Consider the following 17,551-nt stretch of genomic DNA (forward strand, 5'->3'; position numbering starts at 1 on the left):
GGGCTTCTCTGGATTTTTGGGGAACTCTGTAGCATTCCACAACTTTGCATAACATGGGACAAAATTGGGTCAACCTGTTTTATTCTGTGTAATGAACTGAAAGTCCCTGGATGTTGTCTGGACAACCAGGGTTGACTTCTGGTCCAATGTGGGGCTTTAGGCCAATACAGACAACCTCTAAGACCGGAAAAGGCTGCCATACAGGAACTAGATAAGATCCTAAAAGATACTTATTTATTACCAAAGTCAGAAGTGTTTAGGATGTTACATCGTATGTGTAGTTGTTAAAGATGGGTAATGAAAATGGCTGACAGGAGGTAAATGAATTCATTTGAAATGTAGTGCTGGTGAAGAGTCCTATAGATACCATGGACAGCTAAAAAGCCATTTTTAGAGCAACTCAAGCCTGAGCTCTCACTAGACTATATCACGAGCCAATGCTATTAATTGGGAAAATGATAATATTCAGCTAAGTTGCAGGCAGCAGGAAAAAAAATAAGACTGCATTACAATTGGATGAATTCAATCAAGACTCCATAATGGTTGTTTTTATTCAATCAAGGAAGCCATAGATCTGAGTGTACAGAGTCTGAAGAGGGCAATTGATGAACAGAGAGCTTAAAGGCCTCTTCTTAGTCACAGGGTTGCTATAAGCCAAAGTCAACTTTGTGCCAAATAACAACAAACTTCCTGGATATTGCAGTTGCTCTGCAAAGATAAAACTTCATGGAATCACTTAAGGTGATCATATAGTAAGGGTGGGGAAGCTTCGGTTGTTGTTGGACCACAGCTCTCATAGTCCCCTATTGTTGGTCTTGCTAGCTGGGATTGAAGGGAGTTGACCTCCAGCAACATTTTTCCAATCTGTGATCTACACTCTATTGCTTGTATATGGCCTGCACTATTAGGAGCCCCCGGTGGTGCAGTGAGTTAAAGCTCTGAGCTGCTGAACTTGTTGACTGAAATGTCGCAGGTTCAAATCCGGGGAGCAGCATGAACACCCGCTGTTAGCCCCAGCTTCTGCCAACCTAGCAGTTCAAAAACATGCAAATGTGAGTAGATCAATAGGTATCGCTCCAGTGGGAAGGTAAAGGCGCTCCTTGCAGTCATGCCGGCCACATGACCTAGGAGGTGTCTACGGATAATGCTGGCTCTTTGGCTTAGAAATGGAGATGAGCACCACACACAGAGTTGGACATGACTGGTCTTAATGTCAGGGGAAAACCTCTACCTTTTTATTAGGAAGAAAACTTGCACAGCACCAGGAAGAAAACTAACTACCACTATTAGGGGAAAAAACTAGCTTTCTCATTGAATGCATATTTTTTTAAAAATATTGGAAATTTTGTATGCATTGATAAGTTTTAAAATGCATTGAAAGACAGTACATTCATAATTGGTTTGCCCAAATAATCCTGGAGATTGGAGCTTAGTGAAGTTAAGGATCTTCTGTTTTAGGCCTCTCGGTCAAAGAGCTACAGGTCCTGGGGACCCCTAGTTAGTGGCTATGCCCTCAAGAGACATGAAACAAGTTTGAACATGTAATGTATGTCCAGAATGTATAAAAACCCAGCTGTCACAGAAGCATTTAAACAATGAATGTAATGAACACATTTGGAAATCTGCAGCTACTTTCAGACGAATAAAAATAACTCACTGGTATTATTCTTCACTGTTCTTTTTTGTTTTGTTTCCTGTTTTGCCATTTGTTCAATTCAATTAAAATATCTGTCAATAAAAGCAGTACAGCAATAACATAATAAGAGAAAAATACAGTATAGTTTCTTCTGATGCAAGACAACATCCATACATTGATTTATAGGACATCTGAGCAGTTTTACAAAGTGTGAGACAAATACTCCCATCTTCCTTGGAGAGATTCACAAATGAAGAGCTAAACCAAAGCAGAACCAATTGGGCAATATAATTGTTAAGCAATCCTGCTATGTTTTTGTCTTGAATCTTTCCAGGAAAAAAAACCCAGCAGTAAACATCAGTATTGCATATCCCAGTGCTGGATGACCTTTTCAGGAGAAGGTCATGGAGTTTAAATTGATTATCATATCCTTTCAAAGCCTCCAGTTTTCTTCCATATTTTTTCTCTCTCCTCAAGTGAACATTGATCCTTTTCTTGCACCATACTGCATATATTTTAGCCAAATGCAATGATGAACTCATCAAACCAAGGTTCAGCGTTCATCTGGGAAAGTAATACAATCCCAAAGCTGACAAGACAAAAACAAAAACAGGAAAGTGTGGCCTCACACACTATATTTTATCCTACTCAATGAAGCATCATTTACACATCCTCCTCCTGGCTTCATCTCCCATAAGCATTATTCATTCTTTTCTCATCCTCCTGTTGGGCACACCCTTGCATCCTTATTTCTTTGTGTATCTCTTTTCTACTGTTTACATTTTTTCATATTGTTTTGATCATTTGTTTCTTACCTTCCTTCATCAAAGATGGACCTAAAGCATCTCAGAAAATATAATATATACCAGACATGCCGGAGTCTAAAACTGCATTCCAGTGTAGAACTGTTTTCAACATAGTAGGCTTTAACTTTAGTAAAGTAAACATGAATTTGGACAGGGATATTGTTAGAAGTAAACGAGAGGGGACCTTCAGTATGAAGCGTGTCATATCTGTGTGATACCATCAGGGGATTAGATAGGGAGGAAAGAAAAGTAAAAAGAGTTAAGAAGAACATTGTTTTACAGAAGAGAAACTCAGACAAAAACACACAACGATCAGATTCAATTCATTTTTTTTAGTCTGGGAACTGGTGCCATTCAGGGCTGGATGCCAAATAGACAATTCTGAAACATACTCAGCCTTTCCACATTCATATAAAGATAATTTCACTTTTTAAACCAGGCATTGGTAAACTTCGGCCTTCCTGGTGTTTTGGAACTGGCAGTAGACTGTTAGGAATTATGAAGTCCAAAACACCGGGAGGGGCAAAGTTTTCCCATGCCTGGTTTAAACCCCACATTTTTTCGGAGAAAAGGTTCTTTTGTAATTTTCATTTTAAATTTTATTATAGGTATTTATATGTAGGATAAATACAAATGCCATGATTTCCCCCAATATAAAGACTCCTCCCCAAGCTGCCATAATCCCATGGTAACTGGGGGTGATAGCAGTTGTAATGCAACACTTAATGCGGTGTTTCTCAACCTGGGGGTTGGGACCCCTAGGTGGGATCGTGCGGGGGTGTCTGAGAGGTTGCCAAATACCATCAGAAAACACAGGTTCTGTGTGGGAAGTTTGGTCCAATTCTATCATTGGTGGGGTTTAGAATGCTCTTTGATCATAGATGAACAATAAATCCCAGTAACTACAACTCCCAAATGTGAAGTCTATTTTCCCCAAACTCCACCAATGTTCACATTTGGGCATATTGGATATTCGTGCCAAATTTGGTCCAGATCTATCATTGAGTCCACAGTGCTCTCTGGATGTAGGTGAACTACAACTCCAAAACTCAATGCCAATGCGCACCAGCATTTTCTGATGGTCATGGGAGTTCTGTGTGCCAAGTTTGGTTCAGTTCCATCATTGGTGGAATTCAGAATGCTCTTTGATTGTAGGCAAACGATAAATCCCAGCAACTACAACTCCCAGGTGACAAAAACAACCCCTCCCCCAACCACATCAGTATTCAATTTTGGGTGTATCAGGCATAATAGGTATTTGTGCCAAATTTGGTCCAGTGAATGAAAATACATCCTTTATATTTAAATTAGGATTCCAGGCAGTAGCAAAATTGCAGCTATGAAGCAGCAACAAAAAATGTTATGGTTGGGTGTTACCACAACATGAGGAACTGTATTAAGAAGTCGTGGCATTAGGAAGGTTGAGAACCATGACTTAATGCAACACTTATGGAGGAAGACAAGGTGCGCTTAGCTTAAAGACCTGCACAATAGTAAAAGAAGATCATCTGGAATTTTTTAAAAACCCATTAGGACAATCACCCAGTTATATATCAGATCCACTGTTTGAGAAGCACTGATACTGTTTCAGTCTCATGAACTTTCTGAGTAACTGTGCATTGGGCTAAACTCTTCTTGTAATATGCTCACAATACAAGCCATTGCTTCTAGTCTTTGCAACCCCTTCTTCCTTGTGCTGGTCTCTTTCTGCCCACTCCGCATTCAACAGGATTTCAGAAATGTCTGCCTGCATGCTTGGAGTGCTGTTTTTGCTGGAGGCAAGGAATTCTGACTCTTGGGCTTAATTTATCATCACAATGGCAGCCATTCTGAGTCCATGGAAAAAACTCCGACCCAGATTGTGAAGGGATAGATTCATGTTGAAGAGAGTCTACAATGCAACAGTTGAGATCATGAAATGAATAGGATGTTTCTTACTTTAATTCCATTGGTTTATTTGTCTTGGGAAAGAGGGGAAGGGATCCAAATGTTAGACACTACCAATTTAACAATTTTTGAGTAACAGAAAGAGGAGATGACTCTTCAGGGCTTGTATCCAAACACAAAAAAACAATTGATACTTCTGTGTATTATTCTTCTCACCTTGCTCTGTTTATAAAAGTGTGCAAATTCTAGTTGATTCCCCTTCTTCAGATACAATGAGTTACAGACAGCTTCAAGGGATAGGAAGGAGATTCTCAACCACTACTTGAATATTTTGTTTGTTCAGTTTACATGACGGTTCTTAACTTTTTGGGAGGAGTGTGAGTAAAAGCTGATTTGGGATGGCCATCCAAGAAAATAAAGGGGGAATATTATTTTTTTTAAAAAGATAAAAGTATTCTTGAAGTATAATGCACCCTAGGGTCACCATGAGACAGAAGCAACTTGAAAGCATACAAGGTTTAATCCCTTGGCTTCCTAGAAGTGTAGAGGACAGGGTAGATCTAAGGTGTGTTGCTTCCTACTGCACAAGATGGGACTCTCTACCACAGTGGTTCTCTACCAGATGTTTTTGTCTTCAGCTCCTAGAAATCCTAACAGCTGACAAACTGGCTGGGATTTTTTGGGAGTTATAGGCCAAAACACCCGAGGATCCACAGGTTGAGAATCACTGCTCTACCAGTTCTGTGTATAGAAAGTTACTAAGTTGGTATTTAAAACTTATTTCAACTCTGGCAGTGAAGTTCCCATCAGATCCGAAACAGCAAGCCAGTTTAGAAGGTCTAGTGCAGGCTGTGTAATAGTTATATTAACAAGAATTCTGGAAATTGTATTCCAAGAAAGTAGCGTTTCCAAGTTCTATCAACTGATGAACTTCATCCTTCCCTGCCATCCCAGGAGTACTACCAGGAATGCTTAAGCACAAGGTTTGCACTGGTGGAGAACAACCACAAGAAGAAGCATGCCCACAATTATGTAGACATGTCTAAAGATGGTTCTTGCAATTACTTCATTCTCACTTGATTTTTCAATAATCCAAGGGTCTAATATACTCCATCCCTTTCAGGATAAAATTAATAACTTCTGCTGCTATTCTATCTTTATAAATTAAAATTGTTTGATATTTAGTGCTATTTTCTCTCATAGGTTCCCTATACCTGGTGTGTGTGTGTGTGTATACACCTCTCTCAGTGGTGGAAGTAGAAGGAAAGAATTCAACAACTATAACACTTAATGTTTACCACCTGTACCCTTTTTCTACTGAGAACCTGTATTTCATGTATATAAACATCACTTTCCTCCAGATGTTTCATATTGAGATGGAGTCGTGTAATAAAGAAGACAACCAGATTAAATCCACAATGCATAGAATACTTTCCCTTCCTGTCCTCCATGCCACAGCAGATTTAGAATTGTCTGTGGTTAGCAGCTGCTGATGGCTGTTTATTGACAACAATATGACATTCTCAAAGCTTTGAACATTTCCTTTTTAGGACTATGGTCTCCAAAACTCCCAAACCTACATGACCACTGACCATACAGGTATTCCCCAAGTTACAAACATCTGACTTGTATCTGCCTCTTAGTTCCGAACAGGGTGAGACAAAAGGAAGAGAAGGGAAATTCACTCCTGCAAGACTTATCACGGGGGAAAAAGATGCCCTTTATCACCATTTCCTTGCTTCCATGACAACCCAACATTTTCAAAATCGAATTGTCACAGGGTCAAAAAGTGAGGTGAAATCTTCTGAACAGGGGCACAGATAGGAAAGCAAATGTTACAAGGTTGTTAGCCCTTCCCCATGCTATTTAAAACTATAAAAATGGCTGGAGTTACTTATAACATGTAACAGTTCTGATTTACATAAAAATTCAATTTAAAAACTGACAAAACTTAACTTTGTTCTTAATCCAGTGACTGCCTGTATTGGCTTACAGGATGCTGGGAGTTGTAATGAAAAAAAGAAAAATTCTTTCAGCTAGAAGTTCTCATTGCAAATTCAGGATACATCACTAGAAAAAGAGAACAAATGTTGTTCTAAGATGCATTCCTAAAGGCCTATTTAAAGAGAGATTAGATTTTGCTTGAATTCTTATATCACTAGTATAAAATCCGAACAGACTTTTAAGGAACTTAAAATTAAGATAATTAATATTTGGAATAGAGTTATATTGGAGATAAGCTTTTTTGATAATGCACTTTTCAGGATAGTTCATATAGATTGTTGGGTTTTTCTTTTCATTGAATTTACATAAAAACTGTAATCTGTCTCTCTCTCTCACACCTTGTCATAAGCCTAATTATAATCATTATTTCTTTCTTCCCAGAGGACTGTTAGATTGCAGTCTTGTGCACTCTTTCTTATGAGTATGCCCATTGAACATAAAAGGATTTTCCAGTAGCCATTCTTTGTGGAAGATGCTGTTGTCATGATTTATACGTGACCTGTTTGTTTGAAGCAGGGTTGTTTGTCTTGTTTTTCTGTGTTCTTGCTAGTTTATGTTATCATGTCAGCACTGGATACATTTGTTGGTTGTTTCTTCCCCATCACCACACCTTGCTGTTAAGAGTTTACCTCTCCCTTCGACAATAAACCAGAACAGCTCTGAATAGATACACTGGTCTACAACTCCTAGCCAGCATAGGCTATAGTGAGGGATTAGGGGAGTTTAAATCCAAAACCCTTTAAGACCTACAGCTGCCCAGCTTGGTGTGCACAGTACTGAAAAGGATGAATCATTGGTTGGGTTCTGTTTTAGGCCACCTCCTAGATTTTGAAATATGCCTACCTTGGAGTCAGTCCGGATTCAGTAATGAGAGTTAAGGCTAACATGTCGATAGTGTGGTGTACTGGTTTAAATATTAGACTAGGGGCCCTTCCACACAGCCCTATATCCCAGAATATCAAGGCAGAAAATCCCACAATATTTGCTTTGAACTGGTTTATCTTAGGCTCCTTTCACACAGCTGAATAATATCCCACATTATCTGCTTTGGACTAGAATATATGGCGGTGTGGACTCAGATAACCCAGTTCAAAGCAGATATTGTGGGATATTGTGGGATTTTCTAGCTTGATATTCTGGGGGCCCTTAAACACAGCCCTATATCCAAGAATATCAAGGCAGAAAATCCCACATTATCTAAGTGTGGACTCAGATAACCCAGTTCAAAGCAGATAATAGGGGTTGTTCTGCCTTGATATTCTGGGATATAGGACTGTGTGGAAGCGCCCTGGGTTATATGGCTGTGTGGAAGGGCCTTTAGTCCACTCTCAGGGCTCTTCCACACAGCCCTATATTCCAGAATATCAAGGCAGAAAATCCCACATTATCTGAGTGTGGACTCAGATAACCTAGTTCAAAGCAGATATTGTGAGATTTTCTGCCTTAATATTCTGGGATATAGGATTGTGTGGAAGGGACCTTAGATAATGTGGGATTTTCTGCCTTGATATTCTGGGATATAGGGCTGTGTGGAAGGGCCCTATGATTCAAATATTTGTTCATCCTGGAAACTCACTGTCTGACCTGGAAGCCCCCGGTGGTGCAGTGGGTTAAACCCCTGTGCCGGCAGGACTGAAGACCGACAGGTCGCAGGTTCGAATCCGGAGAGAGGTGGATGAGCTCCCTCTATCAGCTCCAGCTCCTCATATGGGGACATGGGAGAAGCCTCCCACCAGGATGATTAAAACATCAAAATCATCCAGGCGTCCCCTGGGCAATGTCCTTGCAGACGGCCAATTCTCTCACAACAGGAGCGGTCGCTCCTGACACGACAAAACAAAAAACTGTCTGACCTTGGACACTTCATACTCTCAGTCTCAGTTGTTTAATTGTGAGTTAACACATAGATAAATGTCATTGATTTAAATCAGCATCAGGATTTAGTCTTACTTGTGCATGAGAGCTGCACTATAAATCACAATATCCTCACTTCAAATCACATCACTGCCATGAATTAGAATTAGACATACACTCTCTTTGTGGGTCCTTCCACACAGTCCTATATCCCAGAATATCAAGGCAGAAAATCCCACAATACCCGCTTTGAACTGGGTTATCTGAGTCCACACTCAGATAATGTGGGATTTTCTGTCTTGATATTCTGGGATATAGGGCTGTGTGGAAGAGCCCTGTGGCTATTATCTCCCTACCTCCACTTCATAATAATACAGCAGGGTTGGGCAATGTATGACCTTCCAGATTTCCAACAGCTCTCACCAGAATAGCCAGTGCTTGGCAGCCAAAATAATGCTGGCTTTTATTGAAAGGTTTATCAGGCAAACTCATATTCATTTATAGTACTGGAGCAGGGAAAGAAATGAGCAGTGCTACTGGCCATCAAAGTGCTGGTTGGCTGACTATTAGAAGCACAGGATTATATTCCTGGAAAATGTGACTTATTGTGAACTTTGTCACGTTAAAGGCTGAAACCCTATGCACCCATTAATGAGAGTTAACATCTATTGAAATCAGAGGGATTTACTTCTATGAAAGCGTAACAGGATTGTGTTTCAAAAAACCCTCCTCTGCTCTACAAATTCAAGAATTTTTCAGAAGAGGTAAATAATGTAAGAGAAATGAAGGTGGAGAGTTTTTAGCCCCTAGCTCTGAAAAACCTGACTTTGAATCCTTGTGCATTCATCCATGTTTAGGCTGATTGATTAAGATTGTCACTTTTTTCTGATAGATTCCTAACTTTTTAAATTACATGGCAGTTCAAGTCTATTTGGTACTTGGATTGGAGACCATCAGGGAATACCTGGGATCTAAAAATAGTGCTAAGGAGGAATCCCACAGGAATTCTTAGCAAGTCATTGCTATCAATCAGAGCTATTGGGCTAGACAAGCCAGTGACTTGGTTCAATGTAAGGAAACTTTTTTCCCTGTGTCAGGAGCAACTTGAGAAACTGCAAGTCGCTTCTGATGTGAGAGACTCGGCCGTCTGCAAGGACATTGCCCAGGAGATGGCTGGATGTTTTACAATACTGTGAGAGGCTTCTTTCATGTTCCCACATGGGACGCTGGAGCTGACAGATGGGAACTCATCCCACTCCCCAGATTTGAACTGTCGACCTTTCGGTCAGCAGTCCTGCTGGCATAAGGGTTTAACCCATTGCGCCACCTGGGGCTCCATAAGGAAGCTTACAAAGGTATATTCTTACACTGACCATTTTAATGGCACTTATTAAGATACTGTTAGATATCTGTAAATTTTGTTCAGTTTGTCTTTTAATAAGAACTACCCCAAATTTGCAAATTTCTTCATAAATAGGAGTAGAAGATGTTGAAGTTTTTTTAAAAAAAATCAAAAGTAGGTAAGCATTTCTCAACTTGGGGGTCTGGACCCCTGGGGGGGGTCATGAGGGGGTGTCAGAGGGGTCCTCAAAGACCATCAGACAACAGTATTTTCTGTTGGTCAAGGGGGTTCTGTGTGGGAAGTTTGGTCCAATTCTATCATTAGTGGGATTTGGAATGTTCTTTGATTGTAGATGAATGATAAGTCGCAGCAATTACAACTCCCAAATGACAAAATCAATCCACCCCCAGTCCCACCAGTATTTAAATTTGGGCATATTGGGCATTTGTGCAAATTTGGTGCAGTGAATGAAAATACATCCCGCATATCAGATATTTACATTATGATTCATAACAGTAGCAAAATTACAGTTATGAAGTAACAACAAAAGTAAATTTATGGTTGGGGGTCACCACAACATGAGGAAGTGTATTAAGGGGTCACAGCATTAGGAAGGTTGAGAACTACTGGGGTAAACCAAAAGCAGACACATTCCTATAACTGTGGTTTTTTAAAAAATTGCCCATGTTATTCTGTGGGAGACAGTATTGTATAGTGCTTTGAGCATTAGATTTTGGAGACTAGGGTTCAAATCCCTGCCCAGCCATAGAAACCTCTGGATGACCTTGAGTAAGTCACACACTTTCAAGAGGAGGGTAAATGCAACCCACCTCTAAACAAATCTTCTTAGGAAAATGTCCACCTTAGGGTTGTCATAAATCACAACAATGTTGTTGTGCACTATCAAATGTCCTGATTAACAAGAACCTCCCCAAGAATGCATTCTTAGCTCCATGATCAAAAGAACCAGTTTGCTATACCATGAGTTTCAGCCAGAGTGAGAAAACAGCTTGTGGTAACGTTATGCAAAATAAGCAGAGCATTTTCCTCCTTTTCAGTGTGGAGAAATGTTAGAGATAACTGGAAGGAGCTGCGGGCAATGCAGATAGCAAACCTCTTTTGAAACAGCTGTAGGATGGCAAGAGCATCACATAACCATTGCTTAATGAAGCAAATGTAGTAATTTTGCTGGAGTAGCCAGCAGGAGCGTGCCTCTGTCCCGGAGGAAAACAATAAGGGGTTAAGTCAGTCACGGCTTTATCTGAAGCCTGATTTAAAGAGGGGAAAGCATTGATATCCTCCGCCTTCGCCTCCTTGTGTGGATGGTCGGCTCTTTCTACGGGATCACATGAGCATTTTACACTCTAGTGCTGCAGAAGCACCAGCTGCTGGTGGTTAGGGAAGGGCGCATCACTGCCTGGGTGTGTTTGCATGCACCCATGCCTTGTGGTCCTTCCAAGCTCCTGTTTAAAGGAGAGGGATCTCCCAATGTGCCTTTAAGCAAGCGGGTAGGAGCCTGGGACCTACCTTATCCTTCTCTCATGCTCCAAGACCTAACCATGTCTATCTGTTGTTGCCTCTTTTTCAGGGATTATGGATCCTCAAAGAGGAAATCAGGTAAGAGACCTTTTTCTTTTTTCATATTTTCTGACAGCTTTATTGCCTGTTATTTGAAATACTATGAGTGTCTAATGGACTTTTAGGTAGGAGGAGGATGGTGTGGGTGTAGCAAACAGTTCTTGTAACAAGGCAGGCAAAATGATGCTTTCATGTATGTTTAAAGTGAAAACTGTACTTGTTCAATCTCTATGTACTTGACGATGGAACATGTCTTTTTATATATGTCTAATTCAGCAAAGCAGCTACTCGGTGCATCTATGGACTTTCTCTTTTGGTAGTTTTACACAGAATTGGAATCCACCTGAAGATCATGATAATTAATATTTAACCTATGGCAGATTAATTCCAATCCAATCCTATTTGACAATATTGTTTTGACTTATTTGTGGAGAAACAACAATACTATGCTCAAAATTTGTGAACTGAGTTGTATATGAATTGTTACCTATTGTTCCTATCATGTATAGCTGCCCTTTTTCATTCCTTATTAGGGAGGCTAGCCCAGGACATTTTGCTGCCTGAGGCAGAGCAGTAAAAGTCTCTCTGCCAAGGTTCATTACACTTGAAGCTAGTTGTTTTGGTACCTGAACCAGAAATTATCAAATACAGCATCAAATAACAACACACTCCTCTGATATGATATTTAAAATTAGCTGCCTGACATGGCCCCCAATAGAAATGGCTATCCTGCTTCAGAGGTTAAGATAGAGCCACCTAAGCAGCCCATTTGTTTGGTCCTTTAACTATCCTCTTTCACTGCATGTCTCAGGGGCCATACTGAATGATCAAAGGAAATAATTACCAAGAGGATGGAAGGAGGGTGCTCTGGGGAGCAATTAAGCAGATGGATAATGTTGCTGCAGTCCTTAAAGGCAGGTTGAATCTGCAGTTCTGCAAGCATGCTTCTTTCAGTGTTGCTCAGTTGAAGTGAGCAGGATCTACTTCTGAACAACTATGTATAGGCTGGAGCTGCTTGCGGACTATCATCAAAATATCTTCAAGAAACCCTCCTCCAAAGATTATTTGTGGAATTACCTGTTTTGTTTCCTGATGAATTTTCCCCCTTTAACAAACAGTAAAAAAGACCCCCAGAAATGTGGCAAATGTTATTTCCCAGATACAAAATGTAATGGTAGAAAAATGTGCATACATTGACATTCACAGTGCAGTGCATTCACTACATAGTTTTGCCTGAAACATTTCATACTACTTTGGTTTATTGCATCATTATCTCTTATCTGCAGGACAGTGATTCATTAGATACCTACAATGAATACTCTCCAAAGGGGTGCTAGAAGTACAATCCTATCTATGTCTACTTAGAAAAGCATTGTATTAAACTCAATGATGTTTGCTCTTCTGTAGATATGATTAGTATTGCCAGCTGAATGTGGATTGAATAGGGATGTGCGGTTTACCTTGGTAGATAGCTGCAGCATTGCCAACATGGCATCCAGTTTATATTCAGCTGTATTCGCAAAGTTGCTGGGACTTATAGTTTGACGGCATCCAGAAGGTCGCATTTTGATCCTGTGTTGTAATTTCTAGACCAGGAATAAAGTGTGGCCCTTCAGAGGTCTTGCCTTACCATTTTTACATGGTCAATATAGGAGGTGTAACCCAAAAATCTGGAAAGCCAAATGCTCCCTTTCATAAACTAAGAATGCCAGTCAAGCAAATGACACCCCAGTGAAAGCGGGAAAGAGAACCAAATTAGTTCAACCCTGAGTGAACATTCATATTAACGCAGTTTCGCCATTGTGCATGTAGGAATCTGAAAGATGTATTTCATATGAGGCATGGTGCAGAATTGTTCCACTTTCCTGTACCCAACCCTCCGGTGTGAGGACAGGGTCTGAAGATTTTTTCTCAAGGTCACTTCAAGTGGCTGTGAGCAGAAGGTCCATTTAAGCTTCCTTACTCAACTTGGGGAGCCCCTGGTGGCACAGTGGGTAAAAGCACTGAGCTGCTGAGCTTGTTGACCAAAAGTTCGCAGGTTCGAATCCAGGGAGCAGCATGAGCTTCATCCCCAGCTTCTGCCAACCTAGCAGTTCGAAAACATGCAAATGTGAGTAGATAAATAGGAACAGCTCTGGAGGGAAGGTAATGGCGCTCCATGCAGTCATGCTGGCCACATGACCTTGGAGGTGTCTACGTACAACACCGGCTCTTCAGCTTAGAAATGGAGATGAGCACCACACCCCAGAGTCTGACAGGACTGGATTTAATGTCAGGGGAAAACCTTTACCTTTACCTTACAATGCCAGGGGGAAACCTTTACCTTTACCTTTACCTTACTCAACTTGGAGAGGCTGGGCTCAAGAAAAATGAATGACACCGAGGATAGCATTTGGACAAGGCCATCATGTGCCACATAAGTCACCATATTTACTGTGCAGGCATAAAAATACATCTTTAAGCACATCTTTTTGATGGCAACAGAACTTACAGCTGTTTTACCACTTTCCTTACTACAGAGCCTACCATCACTTGCAGAATGTAATTCCCAGCCCAGTTGAGAATCATCCATAATCCCATTCTATGTTTTGCAAAGTCAAGAGGAAGTCAGGTTCAGTTCTAGACCGCATGGCCATAAATTGCTTAACCCTGACTCAGGTTCAAATAGGACTTGTATTGTCTTTCATTGATCAAATCAAATTCAGATATTAAGCTAGCTGGCACTGGAGACACACCCACATGTCCTGCACCTTAATCAAATGCAAAGAATGGCTGGGTAGAAACGCTACCCTGGATTGCGCCAATGCCTAATGACTTTTCCACTGCTGTAACATTAGGGGTTTCAAGGCAGCTCTGCACATTAATCTCGTCACTTTATGCAGCATTTGCTGTCTGGCAGGATGAGAGAAATTCTCTTCCAGTCATTTCCACCTCACTTTCCAGTGATGAGTTTGATGTGCAGAGGTACCAACCAGGGGAAAAATGCTTGTGATATCCACTGCAGAAGAAAGTGTGATACATCTGTTGTGTCTGTCCTCAGTCTTCAGTCATAATTATGCTGGCTTCTTAACAAACCCTTGTTTTCTTAGCCAGGATTGTTGCATCTGCCAGGTGGGCAACTAGTATTGGTGGAGAGGGTAGAGGCAGAAAAGCTTGAAATGGGGCTGAAAGGCAAGGGCTGAGAGTGGAAACAGGCTAGGAGAAACAATTATTCTAATATGCTCTTGTCAGTTAGTTCTGGGTTAGGCTCTGTCTACACTGCTAGATAAAATCCAGGCTATCTGCTTTGAACTGGATTATATTAGTCTGCATTGTTAAATTATGCAGTTTAAAGCAGATAATCTGGATTTTGTCTGGCAGTGTAGATGGGGCCTTAAACAGATATGATTTCATGTGATACAAAGTTTTGCAGGTGAGGAAACAAAGAGACTGAATGGAAAGATGGGTTTTTTCCCTCCTGTTTTTTGAACATTATTTTTTCCAGTAATGTTCTATACAACTTCATATGTCAAATTAAGAGGCTAGCTAATCAAGAGTACATTTGCAGTTTAAATTATACCTTAGTGGGTGGTTGGCTATTCCCTCACTCCCCTATCTGCTTTTCCTGGAAATCCTGAAGACATCCTGATTGAATCAAGACTTTAACCTACCCTGTGAAAGTCAAGAGTTCAAAGGTATAATAAAATACAACAGCAGTACTTTGCAGTTACAGTGCCATCCATCATTTTAGTGGCCCTGTTCAATGGATCAACCAGAGCTTAGAAGTAATACAAAATGAGTAACAGTGTTACATGTAATGATCTGCATTTGTGGATAACGTCGGTATAACAGCTGTCCCTTTCCATATTTTAATTTTTTCCCCTGGTTTCACTATCTTTCCCCTGATTTATAACTGCTGAAAAGGGCTAAAGACTCATAAGGCCGTGTAAAGCAAGCAATGTTATATGCCATCAAATTGGCTTGGCTGTAGGACCACTATATGAATGAAGGACCTCTATGGATCTCATCACATTGAGGCCCAGAAGCCGGGGATAGCTGAGGAAACTGTGAAGCCGCGTAACAATTCTTGTCCTTACCGTTGGTGGTCATGGGATCTTTTCCCACAATGTTTCCCTGCTGTCCCCAGCTTCCTTCCACATTTTCCTGAGCTGCTTCTGTGAGGAGTTGGGTGTACAGTCGACTCTTCTGGGCTCAGCTTCTCAGCAGTGTCAACATGCTGCTGACACACTGCCAGCACAGAGCCCAACAGAGCCCCAACGGAAGCAGCCCTGCCTCATCTGATGGGCTCCAGGGGAATCCATGCCGGTAGCACAGAGAAGTGCAGAGAAGGCCCCATGTGGTGAGGTGTAAGTGACTCTGTTATTAAAGCCCTGCTCATGTATTGCAAATTTTGGTCTATGGCTTCCTTGATTGATTCAATATATGTATAATGGGACCTTCCTCTTTTCCTACTGCCTTCCACTTTATTGAGCAATATTGATCAAGGCAAATATATTTGAAAGAAGGTCCAAATCGCAATGACCTCCTTTAGTCATGTTGACTTTCAGGAAGAGTTAAGGCTTGATTTGCTCTACAGTTGGCAAGTTTTACCCATACAGCACCTAAAAGTTTTTTTCCAGATGTAACACCTCAGAGATTTCTTGAGAAAGTCAGGAAATTATCTGCCTAATAATGAGAGGGTCTCCTCCTGTGTTTATACCAGCTGTGTCTATGAAGGTTATGGGATAAAAAGACCCTCTTCTTCTGCAGACTCTAGAGCAGTGATTCTTAACCTGTGGGTTCCTAAGTGTTTTGGCCTACATCTCCCAGAAATCCCAGCCAGTTTACCAGCTGTTGGGATTTCTGTAAGTCGAAGGCCAAAACATGTGGGGAGCCACTGCTTTAGAGCTTGGGTAGTTTCATGGGGAAAGAAGAATCCTTCAAATAGTCTGGGCCTGAGCTGGATAGGTCCAAAACAGCACCTTGAATTGTGCATAGAAACAGGCAACCAATGAAGCTGGAGCAAGGGAGTTGGATGCTCACTGTAAGCAGCACACATTAGCAATCTGGCTGCATTTTTTTTAATCAGATGGCATTTCTGAATATCTTCAAAGACATCCCCACATAGAGTGCATTATATTAATCCCATCAGGTTGGAACTAAGGCATATGTCACTGCTGCCAAAGAAATGGACACATTAATTGCACAAATGCACTCCTGGGCATCCAATATCAGGCTGAACCTCACTGCACTTGCATGCGAGATTAATCCAATAGTTCCAGTGGTTACTGCCATCCCTGGTGTCACTGAATTGAGAATTTATATTATATTATTTCAATTTGGGATACATTGTTTTATTTCCCCATATTTGCTGGCATAAAACTCTGTCTCAAGAGCTTGAAACAGTCCTATTGGTATGTTGTTTGCTTCTCCTAAGGGCTTTGAGAACTTTGCCCACTGTGTTTTCTGAAATAGTAGACTCATCATCAAAATGTTGATGCTTTGAAGAAATCTATCATTCTTTCATCTGTTTTGTATGGTTCTTCAGTGTATTGCTTCCATTGTCCTTTTATTTATTCCCAAACATACAATTATTTTTATTTTATTTCGTGTCAAAAGTATTGCATGAAATAGTTTATCTGAAACTGATAAAATAAAGGGATCGCAAGCTGCTAGATAGTTTTAGACCAAAAATGGGAACAGTGACTGCATTATCTTTAGCTTTAAACAATTCTTCCTCTGTGCATGAGGCAGGGCATTGTGGACAGGCATACAGATGCAGAGTTGTTTGTTCTGCTCCACAGTCGCACAAGGTGGAGGATTCTTCTAGGTAGTGCCATTTGCCAGGTTGTCTTTTGATCTGGCAACTCCGCTTTTGAGTCTGTTCAGGGACTTCCAAGTTGCCCATTCTTGGTTTGTCCTTGGAGGCAAACCCTCGTGGTGTGTGTGTGTGTGTGTATGTGGGGGGGGGGGGGGGGGTCCAGTTGGAATTGCCTAATTTTGCTGCCCACAGGGATATTCTTTCTGTTGCTGGAGGAACATTTAGAGGAGTCGTGGTTCTCATGAAACTTTTCCTTGATTTAAGTGTACTGGGAAAATGCTGATAGCCATACAGTGGGTGGCTTTCACACCTTATTTCTCTTGCAATTGGCAGCAACTTCTCATTGCACATTGGGGGGGGGGGGGGGGCAATGCCAGCTAGCTTATAGAGTCTATCAACAGGTGTAAGTTTAAGACATCCTGTGATTATTTTTCATGTCTCGTTTAGTGCTATATTCACCTGGTTCGCGTAGGCGGATTTATGCCAAATGGGGCAGGCACACTCAGCAGTTGAGTAAGACAAGGCCAGGGCTGATGTTCTTATTAATTTTGTGTCTGCACCCCAAGCGCTATTAGCAAGTTTCTGCAGAATGTTTTTGCATGCAGCTACTTTGTCCTTGGTGTTCGCACAGTGTTTCATAAATG

At 41.0% G+C, this 17,551-nt stretch overlaps 1 protein-coding gene across 5 annotated transcripts in view; it reads left to right on the forward strand.

Annotated features, from left to right (window-relative positions):
* SH3PXD2A (SH3 and PX domains 2A) overlaps positions 1 to 17,551 on the forward strand; it is a 320,633-nt gene that overhangs the window by 172,484 nt on the left and 130,598 nt on the right. For 4 of the 5 annotated variants that reach the window (XM_060768325.2, XM_060768323.2, XM_060768324.2 and 1 more), the window contains one exon: positions 11,118 to 11,146. In XM_060768325.2, coding sequence (XP_060624308.1) covers positions 11,118 to 11,146 — 29 coding nt within the window. Of the gene's footprint in view, positions 1 to 10,836; positions 11,147 to 17,551 lie in introns of those variants that run through there. The other variant, XM_060768327.2, reaches the window with a different exon arrangement.

Source organism: Anolis sagrei, chromosome 3 (assembly GCF_037176765.1).
Source record: "Anolis sagrei isolate rAnoSag1 chromosome 3, rAnoSag1.mat, whole genome shotgun sequence".
Lineage (NCBI taxonomy): Eukaryota > Metazoa > Chordata > Lepidosauria > Squamata > Dactyloidae > Anolis > Anolis sagrei.